The sequence below is a fragment of the Aspergillus fumigatus genome, chromosome 3 (genome assembly GCF_000002655.1).
Source record: "Aspergillus fumigatus Af293 chromosome 3, whole genome shotgun sequence".
Lineage (NCBI taxonomy): Eukaryota > Fungi > Ascomycota > Eurotiomycetes > Eurotiales > Aspergillaceae > Aspergillus > Aspergillus fumigatus.
Window position 1 is genome coordinate 3,843,376 of NC_007196.1, and position 14,377 is coordinate 3,857,752.

A 14,377-nucleotide genomic window follows, 5' to 3' on the forward strand; every position below is an offset into this window, starting at 1 on the left:
CCCATTGATGCAAAAACAAACTACTTCTGGTTCTCAGGGCGGAGGGAACTGCGCTATGGTTAGCTTATGGTCATCGACGAATTATATGAGCGAAGGAACTTACCGAACGGCCTTTCCAGCACGCCAGATCTCGAGATCACGGATGTCCTGCATCTCCTTCTCGTACTTCTCGCGGTAGTCCTTCTGAGAGTTGTATTCGAGCGAGCGCTTTGTCTCAGTGCCGTCACGCACACTGTCGTAGAGTTCATTGAAGATAGGCTTCAGGGTGTCCTTGAAGCGGCTGGACCAGTCGATGGCGCCACGACGGGCAGTGGTGGAGCAAGCGGCATACATCCAGTCCATGCCGTTGGCACCGATCAAAGGGTAGAGAGACTGAGTGGCCTCCTCAACGGTCTCGTTGAAGGCCTCAGAGGGGCTGTGGCCGCGCTCACGCAGGACCTCGTACTGAGCGAGGAACATACCGTGGATACCACCCATCAGGCAACCACGCTCACCATACAAATCGGAGTAGACCTCCTTCTCGAAGGTGGTCTCGTAGAGGTAACCGGAACCGACGGCAACACCCATGGCAATGGCCTTCTCCTTGGCCTTGCCCGTAACGTCCTGGTAGACGGCAATGGAAGAGTTGATACCACGGCCCTCACGGAAGAGGGTGCGGACGGTACGGCCGGAACCCTTGGGGGCGACGAGGATGACATCAACATCCTTGGGGACGTCGACCTTGGTGAGCTCCTTGAAGACAGGAGAGAAACCGTGGGAGAAGTAGAGGGTCTTGCCCTTGGTGATCAGGGGCTTGAGAGTGGGCCAGGTCTCGCTCTGAGCAGCATCGGAAAGCAGGTTCATGACAATGGTACCCTTCTGCACAGCCTCGGTGAGGTCGAACAGGTTCTTGCCGGGAATCCAGCCATCCTGGATGGCCTCCTTCCATGAGGCACCATCCTTGCGGACACCAACAATAACATTGAGACCTTGGTCACGGAGGTTGAGACCCTGGCCGTGACCCTGGGAGCCGTAACCAATCAGAGCAAGAGTGTCATTCTTGAAGTATTCCTGGAGCTTCTCACGGGGCCAATCCGCACGCTCGTAGACGGTCTCCTTGGAATCAGCGAAGGCGATAGTCTTGACACCACGGACGGGGGCGGTCGAAGCGGCCACACGGGTAGCAGCCTTAGCGAGAGCAGGCCGGGGAAGGGCGGCCGAGATGACTGTGCGAGGGGCGGCAACACGGGCCAGACGGAGGGCACGGGGGAGTCCACGGGAAGCCATTGTGATGCGTAGGATGTGAGGATGGAGGAAAAGGGAGTCTAGGAAGGAAGAGGAGAGGAGATTGGTCAAGGATTTGATGCTTTGCAAGAAAATAATAAAAGAGGAAAGGGAAGTTTCCTTGAGGACGGACGTGGTGAGACTTATAAGCTCGTTGTCGAGGACGACAGTAGAGCTGTGGTAGGCACGTGATCGGAGTTGGTGCTGAGCTCCCCGGCCGATGTCGGATAGTACGCGGTATGATTGGCTGACAGGACCACCGCCATCGCTGTGCAGAATGAACTGTCTGCTCTTCTTGAGTCCCCATAGTGAAATCTGTGCTCCATCCACGGGGAGCATCCACCCAGAGTATGGAGAAAATCCCAAGGTTGAGTCACAGCATCATAAAAGTCGGGGCGGTTGAGATAATAGTAACCATTATTGTGATTCATATCAATCTGTTGATTATCACGTATTCGTCTGATCTAGAACGATTGCCTTTGCTCTTCGTAGACGAAGACTGTGTCCGAATTATGAGGAGTCACCTCTGTGCTTGATGATTGCTGGAGGTACAAAGCCTGTCATATCTCGTAGGTTAGCACTATGTTGGAGGTACCTGAACTGTAGAGAGGCATGGAGTACCTTGAGAAGGTACTTTGTGCAGAGTAGGTGCTTTGTTTCGAAAACGCCTGGTTGCCTGAGGCGTCATTCTCATCATTCTCGTATCCCCCACCAGCATCAACAACTACCTGGCTCCAAAGTCGACGGTCGGTGGCTGCCTCACTCCTCTCCATCTGCATTGAGGAGTCATAATCAACTGTCGTATCTTATCCTGTAGCAGGCGGCTCATGTCGTACCATTCAAACATACTCTAAAAACATCATTTACGCTCTTCTTACCATGTGCATACAATGAGCCTTCTCTCCGCATTCAGTGCTCTGCCCACCGTCCAGACACGAAAAGCCCTTTTGCTCCTCGATTTTCAAAATGATTTTGTTCGCCCATCTGGTGCACTGCATGTTCCGAATGCAGCTGAAATCTTGGAAAATATCGCGCAACTAGTCACTGCTTTTCGTCGCACCGGTGATGTTATCTGGGTCCGCTCCCACTATGAATCGCATCGACCCCTCATCGATTCAGACTTCCAGGACCGGATAGTGCTCGGTCGTGAGACGGATGAACAAAGGAAAAGAGCCGAGCGACCCAGCTCGAAAACACCAGTTGATGAGGAAGCATTTCTATCGAGCGAGTCGTCGCAATGTTGCCGGCCGCAGTCGAGCGGCTTTCAATTCCCCGCGCCCGTTTTGGCTGCTATCGATGCTGAGAATGACACATTGATGGACAAGTCGGATTACTCCGCTCTACAAGATGAAGGAATGATACTTTCTCTTCGCACCAGATTTATTACGGAGCTATATCTCTGCGGTTCGCTCTCTAATGTCTCAGTGTATGCTACCGCCCTCGACGCTGTTCGTCACGGCTTCTCTGTAACCCTCATCGAGGACTGCCTGGGGTTCCGCGATTTCGTACGTCATGAGGAAGCTATGCGCCGCATGGCCGATATATTTGGCGCCAGTGGGATCACAACTCAGGAGCTATTCGAAGAGCTTGATTGGCAAGAGACTGACGCTATTGCTCGTCAAAGTACACACAGACCCGTGCGAGCTGTTACACCCGCTGGAATCGAAGGCGTCATGGATGAACTCGATGTCAAAACAATCCGTGGGCCCACGGCCAATGAGGGAACACCGGAGTCGTTGGGCAGTCGGCGACGGAGACTTGATGCTCTCTTAGCAGAGCAGACTGATGGCGAGGATGACGATCCGTTGGATCTGACAAGCTTGGCCCGCTCCCGCTCTCGCTACGGACCCTCCGGCTCACCAGGAAGCTCGTCTCAAGCTCATGGTGCGGGAGAAAAGAAGGCACGTGTACGTGTGCGTCGCACAAGACGACAAGATCATAAGGTAGACGCGTCTAATCGGACAGAAGAACGACGGAGTGGTAAGACGAAAAAGTCGCGCGATATACGCGGGCCGGGTGATAAGATTGGGGAGGGTGATTCCCGCATCATTTATGACTTGGACCTACCTGAGGACGCCTTTGCGAGTATCCGCAGCGAGGTCGCTTGGCAGAAGATGTACCATATGTCGGGGCAAGTTCCTCGTCTTGTCGCAGTCCAAGGACAAACAAGGGATGACGGGTCCATCCCTATATATCGCCATCCCGCGGATGAGTCTCCACCATTGCGCCCTTTCACACCGACTGTGAACCAGATCCGCATCATTGTAGAACGCATCCTTGGTCATCCGCTCAACCACGTTCTCATTCAGCTCTACCGCGACGGACAGGACAGCATATCCGAGCATTCAGATAAGACGCTTGATATTGTCCGAGGTTCATTTATTTGCAATGTGAGCCTTGGCGCTCAGCGAGTAATGACCCTCCGAAACAAAGTCAAAGCTGCAGACGAAGACCAGAGACCCACGCAGCGCATATCCATGCCACACGAGTCACTCTTCATCCTAGGAGAGAAGACGAACATGCGCTGGCTGCATGGCATACGTCCCGACAAGCGACAGGCGGCGGAGAAATCCACCGAAGAGCTGGCTTACGGAGGCGAACGTATATCGCTCACCTTCCGACACATCGGCACTTTCTTGAACGAGGCCGGTGATGCAATCTGGGGCCAAGGAGCTGTCTCCAAGGACCAGAGTCAGGCGAATACCGTAATTCATGGAGACCCTGCAGAGACAGAGCGGCTGGTTCGCGCGTTCGGCCAGGAGAATCAGGCCACTGAGTTTGATTGGGATGCTGTGTATGGCGGAGGGTTCGATGTCGTCAACTTTGTCACCACATCGACCGCTAAATTAGTTGAGGACTCCGACCCTGTGACCAATCTCCGAGTTCGACTCGCGCTCAGTGAGAATGGTATCCGATATGAAGTTTCGGCTTCTTCCGAGGACGAAAACAGCACAGAGGGAAAGGCGCGGCCGGTTTTAATTACAGCTGACGGCACAGAAGTTGCTGGGGAGCTGGATATTATGAATTTTCTTGCAAAGCATGCGCCAGAGCTAACACGAGCGGGCGTGGAAGTGCTGCGTGGTGGCAGCCAGCTTCTCAAAATCAATGAGCTTTTGCAGGACTGGCGTACCTCCCACAGCAATGGTGAAAAGATTAACCCAGAATCCCTAGATCTATGGGAGAAGGCTCTGGACGGGCAGTACTATCTTGGGGGAGCAGCCCTTGGACTTGATGACTGCTTCCTCTGGCCAGTTCTCCGAGATATTGTACAGACATGCGGACCATTTTCGATCGATGAATATCCCAATTTGGCGCAATACTACCGACGTGTGGAGAAGCGCGGAATTGTCAAAGCGACCCTGGAGGAGCTCAAATAACCATTTTCATCTTTATTTCAACTTCAGAATACCACAGCGAAGCGTGTAGTTATGACGAGCTTGTGACTAAGGCAGCATTTAGCGACGGCCGTACTGTGTATTTTCCCCCTAGGTTATACTTTGACCGTCGTTCGTTGACTGACTTTCTGGAGCATTTATGTTTCAATATGTACTGCGGCACTAATACATTTTTGAGTTAACTCGGGTGATTTGGATTTTGCAACAATCTCTTATATACATAAGAACTATCGGTAAGACCACATCATGATCTGCGAGCAGGGATCTCAATTACAGGCATTTGCCCGGGAAATTCGTTGTTGTCAAGACCTCCTTCAAACGAGCGCCGCTGCACACTACAGCTTTGAGGAAAGCTTGTGCAACTACTTCAGCTCCTGTAGAGCTGGTATGGGTGTGGTCATTTGGGAAAAATGAGTCAACGGTCGTCTTGCCTAGAGATTTGTACATATCGGCCACATAGGCGCCGTGGTCCACATAATCCACACCAGCTCTCTGTGCAGCCAATTTGGCGAGCTCGACGAAACGCGACGGAGTATAGGAAAAGGTGCCGGTCTCCCACGGATTGTTGGGCGTCTGACTGGATATCACCACCTTGGCTTGCTTGGACTGAAACATCTTCGCCGCATCCTGTAAGTACTTGGGGAAGGTGAACACCGTTTCCGTGACACCATTGAAAGTGGTAGTGCAGGTCTCGTCGCCCGATCCGGGACAGTCTGTACGACCATTATCGGTGCGGAGGCTGCCGCCGTCGTTGTGCCCGAATTCGATGACTACATAGTCGCCTGGCTTCAGGACATCTGCGATGGCCTGGAAACGTTGTTCGCGGGTATACGAGCGAGCACTGCGGCCGGCAACTGCTTGGTTCGATACTGTGCCGGAGACGAAGGGGGCAATGTGTAGACCCCATCCTGTTTTTACGAGAGCGTTATAGATGTACCTTGCAAATGGGCTCTTGCCTTGAGACTTACCGTCAGTGCCAGATCCGCCCCCGCCCTTGGCCATGGTCGAATCACCCGCCATGTAGATGGTTGCACTCAAGGTGCCGGGAAAGAGGGCAAGCGCGGATAGAAAAGCGAAGCATTTCATTCTGAATCGAGGTTTATAGGTTTGAGGGCCAATTCCAGAGTGTCTGATTGTACTTGAAAGCTCTGTTCCTCAAGGCTTAAGCAACCAACTCCCTTTATGTAGTCCCTCACTCCTATGCGCATACGAGAAACCTACAACTACAAGCAAACGCATACGTGGAAAAAGTCTACGAAGATTTCGGTGTATCTGCCCCCGCGTTTCAGGCCTCTTTGTCAGCCCTTATGTGACAAAGGGAGATTCCTCGGCCCACCGGAGTTCCAGGAGGTTGCATTGGGGAGTTGAGACAAGAGTCACGAGGCACCAGGTGCTTCTCCAACTTGGCACGGGTGTGCAGAATCTTAGGTATCATCCTGAATCTCTCACAAGCCGAAAGGGGTCAGCTAGTATCGTTTCTGCAGAGATCCAGGGTTTCTTATGGAGTGGGACATGCAAACTGAGCAGATTTCCCCGCTGCAGGCTGAGTATGGAGTACATTTCTGTGGATTTTCCACCTGTCATTAGGCTTTAAATGTATAGTCCCTGTGACAGATATGCTCCACTGGATCAGAATCAGTGGCTAATTGGATGATTGATCAAATCCTTCAACCTCATGTAGCAATGGGATAGGCTCATCTGGTACCCCGACTCAAACCTTCGTCACGGAGCATCGGCCCGAGTATAAACATAGTGGAGTCAAGAGAGACAGGAAAGTCCACATGTGACCATCCTTATGGAGAAATATGCAATTAATTACAGTTTTTCAAACGTCGGAGTACGTTTCTTCAGCCCAGATAGCAGAGCAGCTGAAACATCTTTGGTCTGCAGCATGGCACTATTCCAGACGGCAGTATATCTGAGACCTGTAGTGTGTCAGCCAATGATATGTTGCTTAATCACGAGTAGATGAATGAAGGTGAGTAGAATACTTACCATCCTGCACAGAGCGGTCCCTCGAGTAATTCATAATCTCCTTCGTCCCTTGCACCGCGACCGGACTCTTCGTCGCCATCAACGCAGCCATCTCCAGCGCCCCCTGCACAGCCGCCTCCTTACTCTCAAACACCCGATTCACAAACCCAACGCGCAGCGCCTCCTCCGCCCCAAATATCCTCGCCGTCAGTGCCACTTCCTTCGCCCACCCAAAGCTCCCGACAACCTTAGGCAACCGGCTCAACGTCCCAATATCCGCCGCAAGCCCGATATCCACCTCCTTGACGGCGAACTTGGTGTCCCGCGTGCAGACGCGCACATCCGCCGCCGTGGACAGATCAACCGCCAGACCAAGCGAGAAGCCGTGCATCGCGACGATGACGGGCTTCTCGCAGCGCTCGACGGCCGTAATGCAGTCCTGGAAGGAGACGATGTGACGGCGCAGATGGGCCGCTTTGCGCGCAGGATCGACTGCCTGGTCGCCGTCTGCGGACAGGAGACCTTGCGATGCGGCGGTGACGTCTAGGCCTGCGGTGAAGGCTTTCTCGCCTGCGCCGCTGAGGACGATGGCACGGACGGAGGGGTCCTGCGAGAGGCGGTCGAAGACTTGGCCAAGTTCAATCCACATTCTGCTTTTTGTTAGCTTTGTGTGCTCCAGATAATGAAGAGGAACAGATAAGTATTAGCGACTTACGCCTCGAAGAAGGCATTCATCTTGTCTGGGCGGTTGATCTCCACGTGGGCGACATATTGATGTTCGGCTGGAAACCGGATAATGAAGTACTTGAATGAATTGTAGTTGTTTTCTGCCATGGTGTTATGATTCTGCCTTGCTTCGACTAGTGATGTTTGAAGCTTCTCCGTTCTGTTGATAAGTGCTTATGGGGCCACGGGTTGATATCTGGGGAAGCTCCTCGGTGGACCTCGGCAACTTTTACGACCTTCCTATATAGCTAGCAGAGCACTGGGATGATAAAGAACAATGATGAGTCTTGAGAGTTCGTAGAGCACGGCAAGGCCTCTGGCACGATGGATACAAATATATACAAATTTGAATCATAGAAAATGGATCGAAGACGAGTTGGAGAGCTCTCTGGTAGTGATTTCACGTGCCTCGGTCCGATCAGATCAGCAATAAGGTATGCTGAAGTCCAATTGATCAAAAGACGCCAGCATTTTCCGATTATGTGATCGCAGTTGCATGAAATAACTCTGCATATACTTGCAAATCCAAAGGAAAATATATAAACAAGAATGGTTTAGAAGCAGAGGATGGAGTATGGTGAGGCTGAAGTTCGGAACTTGCGAATATATATCCTGCGCTGCCAATCCTACAATCGAATACTCTCAGACAACTAGAGACAGTGGACATCATGATACTTCAGATTCTCAGTATAACTGTATCAATGAAATCATCTCAAATGGTTGGATCAATTTATACTAGGGATGAACGTGACTTGATAACAAATGACTACACCTACTATGCCCCTTCTCAGCGGGGCTCTACCTTCAGCACAGGCGAGTACTTGGACTCTTTTGAAAACATCACTACCTTGATCATGTATTCTATTGATCTGGTAAATGATGTCGTTGAGGCTCAATGAACAGATATAGTCTGAGATGATGACTCATGCAGGCACGATTGGAGCAGCAAAAATACGAGCATAACCACTTCTCTAATTCAGCTTTCTCTCACCAACAAAGTCCAACATGTCGTTTCTAAACAGCTGGTTTGGCCCTCTCTACGACGCTATCTTTTGTCCATCATTACCACCCACTTTCCGCTGGCGTCTCCTGGCTTTCCAGCCGATCGTACTACTCTCCAACGCAATCCAGTATCTCCCCAGTATCTTCACGAAAGGCCGCCGCAACGTCATCTGGATCCCTCTCAAGCGAGCGCCGGGCCACTCAGTCCGCGCCATTGTTTATCATCCCAGGACACAAACCCACTCTGGATCCAGGGCCATCCATCTTAACATCCACGGCGGCGGATTCCTAGGCGGACTCCCAGAAGGCCAGACATCATTCTGTCAGAAAGTCGCCCACGAAACCGGAGCGATTGTTGTATCCACTTCCCATAGATATGCACCGCGCTATACCTTTCCAACCGCGCACGAAGACGTCCAGGACGTTGCGGAGTGGTTGATCGAGAACGCCGAGCGGCTTTGGGGCACGAATCCGAGATCGATGACCGTGAGTGGATTCTCTGCAGGCGGGAATCTCGCATTGGGCGTTGCGCAGGGGCTGGCGCATACGGAGTTTAGTATCAAGGCGTCAGTGACGTTCTATGCACCGGTGAGTATATATATTATTCATCGCCTTCATCGACTGTTCTAACGTGAGATTATTGTCAGGTTGATCTGCGGCTCCCACCATGGGAGAAACCTCTGCCTGCTGGGTTCCCTGAGAAAGACCCCCTGGCCTTCTTGCAGCCACTGATGGACGCGTATGCAGGACCAGGACGGGAGAAGAACCTGACTAATCCGCTACTTCATCCTATCCTGGCGGATATTGGGTGCCTGCCCCGGAATATGATGTTTGTGGTTCCCAAAATGGATATTCTGCTGCATGAGCAGACTACGTTCGTGGAGAGGTTGAAAGAGGAGGCTGCGGCCATCAATCGCGGGTTGGCTGATCAGCAGGACTCGGCCGAGTCGCAATTGCAACCGTATCGCATTGAGAGTAGGTTCGACGAGGGTCAGATACATGGGTGGTTGGAAAGTATGACTTTGTATTCCTGATATGCTGGACTGCACTAACTGTGGCTTGCTAGTTCCGTCAATATTTATCGACGCGAAGCTCAGAGATCAAATATTCGAGGAGGCAGTGCAATTCTTGAATGATATCTACACTCTTTCCACATAATGCCATGCAGGTTCATGGCCTATGTATTCGCTGTATATGTTTTATGTCAATACTCTACTCCCGGTTACATCTGTATAATAGTGTGACGCCTCCACTCAATGCATCTACATACTAAGAACTACGATTGTGAGCTCAGTTGAATAGAGTAGAGAAAAATAATTGAATTTTGAAATGAAAATAATTAAAATTTAATTATGATTTGCAATAGCGCACTAAATATGCAGGGAAGGACAGACAACGAAATATGCATGCAGGTATCGTCACATCGTCACAATATGCCTGGTTTCGAATGTTTTCAATCGTCGACCATTTACTCGACGGTAATCTTCCTGGCCCCAGTGTTGACGACCTTCTTCGGTACAACAATGGACAGAATGCCGTTCTTGAGGCTGGCCTTGACGTTGTCCTGATCGACGGGAGTCGGGAACTGGAAGGTGCGGTGGAACTCGCCGACAGACCGCTCACTCACCCAGAAGCGGTGTTTCTTGTTGTCGCTCTTGCTGACTTGCTTGTCCCCGGACTTGACCACCTCGGTACTCTCCTTCTGCTTGTCATCAGAGGACTCCTGGGTGGCCTGCTCGGGAGTGCCAGAGTGGTATTCGCGCTCGCTGCGGCCCTTGATCACGAGTGTGTCATTGTCGGAGAACTCGATCTCAATGTCCTTGTTGGCAATGCCTGGAAGCTCGCCATCCAGAAGGTAGGCATCGTTGGTTTCGCGAACATCAAAGCGGGGCGCAAAGGAGCGCACAGAGGAAGCCTGATTTCTGGTCGACCGGTGGAAATCGTAGTCGTCCAGAAGGCGGAAGAGAGGGGCAAAGTCGCCAGGAGTGTGGAAGGTGTGGAAGAGAGACATTTTGAATGTGTATAATGAAGATGTTAACGAGTTGGTATTGCTGAAAAAAGATTTTGTTGTTGTTGTTGTTGTTGTTGTTGATGTGAGCGCGTTGTTATCGTGATTCTTGTTGTTATCGTGATTCTTGTGTTCTGATCTGGTGAAGTGAACCTCGAGTAGACCAGGTGCTGGAGGTCTCTATATACCCCAGAGCCATGATTCGAGAATCTCCCATGATTCTATCACAATGACGTCAGAAGTGTTGCTCGAGAGCGCTGGATGTTGCGTGATGCATCATGAATCATCGAGCATAGCCAACTGGACATAGCTGGAGCTCACTCGATGATTCGTGGTGATTCTATGGTCACGTGACTTAAACGGCCTCGCCACTATGAGTCTCATGGAGCAAGAGCAAGCTTTAGGCAGCTTGGTGAAGCTTCGAAGCATTCAATGCACGGCGAGATGCTGTCCATGGAACGTCCTACGTTGATCACAGTTCATTTGTCCGATGCGCTGTCATACATGTTGAAGGCTCATTGCATGATTCTCCGCCCAAACATGTTCCTCCATAGTAGGTTCTGGCTACACTCTGAATTCGCCACCGGGCCGGAATTCAAACATGCATCACATCATCGCATGGGATTGATAGGGATTCATGGCTCTCACATGGCTCTCGCATCTTGCAACACGCATATTGCAAGGATTACGCTGCATGATTTCAGAGTGAAATCACCTTTGTGTACAGCATAGATTTCGACGAAATTCTCCGATACCGTTTTCGCAGTACTGGTACCTGCTCCTTTGGAAGAGCATGGCCGTCGCGACCATATAATATCCAGATAATAGTTCTTCGAGCAACGTCGTCGACGACGGCCTAATGTCGATGACGAATGGCGATAGACGCGTCCGATAGTTCAGGGAGATTGTATCGTTGCTTCGACAGTTTGGGTAACGTTCCCCTACTCGGATTCTGATTCTTCGGGTTGCATTACTTTCTCATCAAGCTCCTATCCAAATATTAGCGCGCCCATCGCAACAAAGAAGTTTCGGTTATCCATACCCTCCCCAGCCTTTCCTTCAGATTTTGTAGTTGGCTTTCTTTGATGACCAGATGGCGGTCATCGTCTAGGTCCTCGACAATGTAATCATGACTTTCTTCATCATACTTCAGTATGATGGCTTTGACGGACGGATCACACTCGATGAGCACTCCTGTTGTACGTATCGGTCAGAAACAGTCAAACAGTCAACCATCATAGGGGTTTGACGACCGGCGCACCTTTGATTGCACGGGGCATGACGGAAAATTTGTTTCGATTATTGAGTTGATGGTCTAAGGTACGCAAATATAGGTTCTTAGGCTGTATCGAACTGGGATCAAAGGAATGTGCGATATAAGATGCGCGGTCCTATTGAAGGTCCACACCAGAGTGCCAAGACTCAATGGAACTACTCCGTAAGGCACCAAGGCACCAATAGTTGGAAGACGGTGAATTACTGGATTAGGTTTAGCTCTCTTCGTGGGGTAACTATGAGCATATCCAGCAATATAGAAATCGTCACCGGAGTAGTATTGATGGGGTATGGCAAGAGCTCAAGGAAGTGACCACGTTAGTAAGGACTATAAGACCTGCGCAACCTTGAGTTGAGGTCGAATCTGACGATTACAGAGAGCATACCCCAGGCGTCGCTCTGCGTTTTTCTCAGTAGTATATTTCTAGCTCCTTAGAAAGCCTGCAGTGATGTCTTTCAAATGGCGACCAAGCTAGAAGGAAGCAGCGATGGAGAACTTCGGGATGAATTCGAATTCAAGAATCAGGGATTCCTATTGTTGGCGGAATGGTGTATAAGATCGGCTATTACGCAACTGTCCTGTCCATCTTCACCAGCAGTTTACTACGAGTATGAGCTACTGCATATTGTGGAGGGTATAAAAACCTGCCGCTGGACATATATACTGCAAATAAATTATGCGGAGATTTGGAGGAGTCTATTATTCCCGATCGAGTCTGTCCTCCAGATCACCATGGACATCTTTCTCGACCTCATGAGGTGCTCTCCAGCCTGTACATGCTTGAAGCATGGTCGCTACTAGAGCCAGAACACAGCCGCCCAAGATCAGTACCTTGACTGCCTGCTCATAGCTTTGAATGGCCACCTCTTTCTCCAGTCCACTCAGATTCGTCACTAAAGCGGGGCTTCCCAAAAGCTTACGAACAAGCTCATCTGTCCCGGAAAGTCCGTGCTTGCTAAATCCCTTCTCAAGAGCCTTCTTCAGCTCCCGCTGAAAGAAGCCTCCGCCAATGGCCGATCCAAAGCTTCCAGCAGAGCCACGGAACATGCCTAGTAGGGAGGTCACAATGTAGTGTACGTTCATATTGGTAAGGTGTAGCATATGAGACAACGCATAGTTCATCGAAGCGCCAATGAAAAGACCATTAAAAAAGGTCGAGACGACGTAGGCGACGGTAGCGGAAGAAGGAGTTGATAGTATGGCCAGTATAAAGTTCGTCAACGCAAAGAGCAGAAACACTATCAACGTCGAGCTATAGCATGTAAGGTTAGTTTTGGGGCTTTTCAGATCAATTGCAACGACACCCACACGTAGTAACTGCCTGTCTTGCGAATATGGATCCATCCGACCAACAGGCCTCCAAGGCCGAACCCTACGTTCGTTGGAACGAGGATCAACCCTGCCGAGGCGGGCGACCATTGTCGGACCGCCATTGCATACACTGGCGTGAAAAAAAGAACAGACCAGCGCGCCATCATCGAGATCAGAGCTGCTAGGCAGGTCGCCAGTACGCTTCTCGCTTTGAGTACTTCAAGTGGGATTATTGGCTCTGATGTGAACTTCGATTCAAAAAGAAGGAAAACGGCGAACGAGACGAAGCTCAAGATTAGAGGTGTGATCGTAACAGTTGAGTCTGGCGACGCAAGACTAAAGAGCAGCAGAAATACTGAAGTTGTCTGGAAGAAATGGTTAATCCCCAAGCCTTGTTGTTAAACCTTAGTAGTCTTACCAGACTCAAGGCACCGGCATAATCGACTTTGGCTAGTCTTTGCCAAGGAGAACTGCCCTGCAGACTCATAGAAGTACTCTTGACGCTGGAAACAGCGACGAACAAGGTCAAGCCCAGAATCAATGAAGCAGGTGCTTGAACCCAGAAGATCAGGCGCTACGATGCTTGGGTCAGCTCCGTATCGTTTCCGATGATCTGAGTGGAAGATGACATACCCATCCAAAGACTGGCGTCAGCAATCCGGCAAGTAGCGCACCGCAAGAGATACCCGTCGTCACTCCGACATTCAACAAGCCAATGAAGAGACCTCTTCTCCTCTTGCTTGCAAGGTCAAGGATGAAAATGAACGATGTGACCATAACACCCGCACTGCCACAACCAGATAGTGCACGTCCAAATAGGAAGACCGGCAGGCTTTGGGAAGCGGCAGTAACAAAGAGCCCAACAGATAATATCCCCACCGAGAAAAGAGTGTAATTACGGGCTGTGAAGATCTGACAGAGACGTCCTGCTAAAGGAGAGACACTGGACATTGCGATCTTTATGCAAGGCACCAATTAGCCCACTGGCATGTGATGGACAGCTCAGAATGACATTGAATAGACGTACCAGGTATGCTGAGCTGAACCACGTTGTTTCCGAAAAGGCGTCGAAATCTTCTGCGATATCTGATTGAGCTGTGGTCAACATTGATATATTCGTGGCTGCAATGGCATTCGTTAGTGATTGCGGCCACGAAATGTCAAGTTGATTTACTCTGAATGAATAGCAACAGGCCCACAGTAATAGTGATGACCGTCCCTCTGAGTAATGAAGGTGATATCTGCGTTTCATCATGATCCGTGAGAGGATGCTCTATCAACGGAGTGGCCTCGGAAGGCACTGCGCCTCTTTGCCGTTCAGCCACCATGATGCTCTTTGAATGCAGGATGTTTTGAAGGCAAAGACAGTAAAACGTTCGCGCCCATGGATATTGACAATTGGTATATTATTGCTGCCAAAGG

General features: G+C 50.5%; 8 protein-coding genes across 8 annotated transcripts; 2 read left to right on the top strand and 6 right to left on the bottom strand.

The window, feature by feature from the left end:
- Positions 1 to 20: 20 nt before the first annotated feature.
- AFUA_3G14490 (Ketol-acid reductoisomerase) lies at positions 21 to 1,602 on the bottom strand (the record flags this gene model as incomplete). The annotated part of the gene is made up of 2 exons (XM_749084.1): positions 21 to 48; positions 104 to 1,602. The coding sequence occupies 2 exons, from the start codon at positions 1,600 to 1,602 to the stop codon at positions 21 to 23; spliced, it is 1,527 nt and encodes a 508-aa protein (XP_754177.1).
- A 551-nt stretch (positions 1,603 to 2,153) lies between these two features.
- On the top strand, positions 2,154 to 4,737 carry AFUA_3G14500 (isochorismatase family protein family; the record flags this gene model as incomplete). The annotated part of the gene is made up of 1 exon (XM_749083.2): positions 2,154 to 4,737. One exon carries the CDS (start codon positions 2,154 to 2,156, stop codon positions 4,638 to 4,640), a length of 2,487 nt encoding a protein of 828 aa, XP_754176.1. The 3' UTR covers positions 4,641 to 4,737.
- Positions 4,738 to 4,928: 191 nt separating this feature from the next.
- AFUA_3G14510 (rhamnogalacturonan acetylesterase RgaE) lies at positions 4,929 to 5,744 on the bottom strand (the record flags this gene model as incomplete). The annotated part of the gene is made up of 1 exon (XM_749082.1): positions 4,929 to 5,744. The coding sequence occupies one exon, from the start codon at positions 5,742 to 5,744 to the stop codon at positions 4,929 to 4,931; it is 816 nt and encodes a 271-aa protein (XP_754175.1).
- A 293-nt stretch (positions 5,745 to 6,037) lies between these two features.
- Positions 6,038 to 7,767, bottom strand: AFUA_3G14520 (enoyl-CoA hydratase/isomerase family protein). The gene is made up of 3 exons (XM_749081.2): positions 7,348 to 7,767; positions 6,654 to 7,282; positions 6,038 to 6,583 (listed from the first exon to the last, which is right to left on the bottom strand). Exons 1-3 carry the CDS (start codon positions 7,464 to 7,466, stop codon positions 6,474 to 6,476), a joined length of 858 nt encoding a protein of 285 aa, XP_754174.1. The 5' UTR covers positions 7,467 to 7,767; the 3' UTR covers positions 6,038 to 6,473.
- A 433-nt stretch (positions 7,768 to 8,200) lies between these two features.
- Positions 8,201 to 9,669, top strand: AFUA_3G14530 (putative lipase/esterase family protein). The gene is made up of 3 exons (XM_749080.2): positions 8,201 to 8,948; positions 9,008 to 9,374; positions 9,427 to 9,669. The coding sequence occupies exons 1-3, from the start codon at positions 8,364 to 8,366 to the stop codon at positions 9,516 to 9,518; spliced, it is 1,044 nt and encodes a 347-aa protein (XP_754173.2). The 5' UTR covers positions 8,201 to 8,363; the 3' UTR covers positions 9,519 to 9,669.
- A 159-nt stretch (positions 9,670 to 9,828) lies between these two features.
- Positions 9,829 to 10,371, bottom strand: AFUA_3G14540 (Hsp20/alpha crystallin family protein; the record flags this gene model as incomplete). Its single annotated transcript, XM_749079.1, has 1 exon — positions 9,829 to 10,371. The coding sequence occupies one exon, from the start codon at positions 10,369 to 10,371 to the stop codon at positions 9,829 to 9,831; it is 543 nt and encodes a 180-aa protein (XP_754172.1).
- Positions 10,372 to 11,309: 938 nt separating this feature from the next.
- Positions 11,310 to 11,648, bottom strand: tfb5 (TFIIH complex subunit TFB5; the record flags this gene model as incomplete). The annotated part of the gene is made up of 3 exons (XM_749078.1): positions 11,310 to 11,357; positions 11,411 to 11,562; positions 11,630 to 11,648. 3 exons carry the CDS (start codon positions 11,646 to 11,648, stop codon positions 11,310 to 11,312), a joined length of 219 nt encoding a protein of 72 aa, XP_754171.1.
- Positions 11,649 to 12,343: 695 nt separating this feature from the next.
- Positions 12,344 to 14,283, bottom strand: AFUA_3G14560 (putative MFS multidrug transporter; the record flags this gene model as incomplete). The annotated part of the gene is made up of 6 exons (XM_749077.1): positions 12,344 to 12,896; positions 12,953 to 13,320; positions 13,374 to 13,529; positions 13,589 to 13,912; positions 13,983 to 14,077; positions 14,130 to 14,283. 6 exons carry the CDS (start codon positions 14,281 to 14,283, stop codon positions 12,344 to 12,346), a joined length of 1,650 nt encoding a protein of 549 aa, XP_754170.1.
- Between the last annotated feature and the right edge of the window lie 94 nt (positions 14,284 to 14,377).

Coding starts and splice junctions, on each gene's coding strand:
- AFUA_3G14520 (XM_749081.2), bottom strand. CDS start 7,466: ATGGCAGAAAACAACTACAATTCATTCAAGTACTTCATTATCCGGTTT. Junction 7,283..7,347: donor ATGAATGCCTTCTTCGAGGC/GTAAGTCGCTAA, acceptor AACAAAAAGCAG/AATGTGGATTGAACTTGGCC. Junction 6,584..6,653: donor GGACCGCTCTGTGCAGGATG/GTAAGTATTCTA, acceptor GACACACTACAG/GTCTCAGATATACTGCCGTC.
- AFUA_3G14530 (XM_749080.2), top strand. CDS start 8,364: ATGTCGTTTCTAAACAGCTGGTTTGGCCCTCTCTACGACGCTATCTTT. Junction 8,949..9,007: donor CAGTGACGTTCTATGCACCG/GTGAGTATATAT, acceptor GATTATTGTCAG/GTTGATCTGCGGCTCCCACC. Junction 9,375..9,426: donor GATACATGGGTGGTTGGAAA/GTATGACTTTGT, acceptor GTGGCTTGCTAG/TTCCGTCAATATTTATCGAC.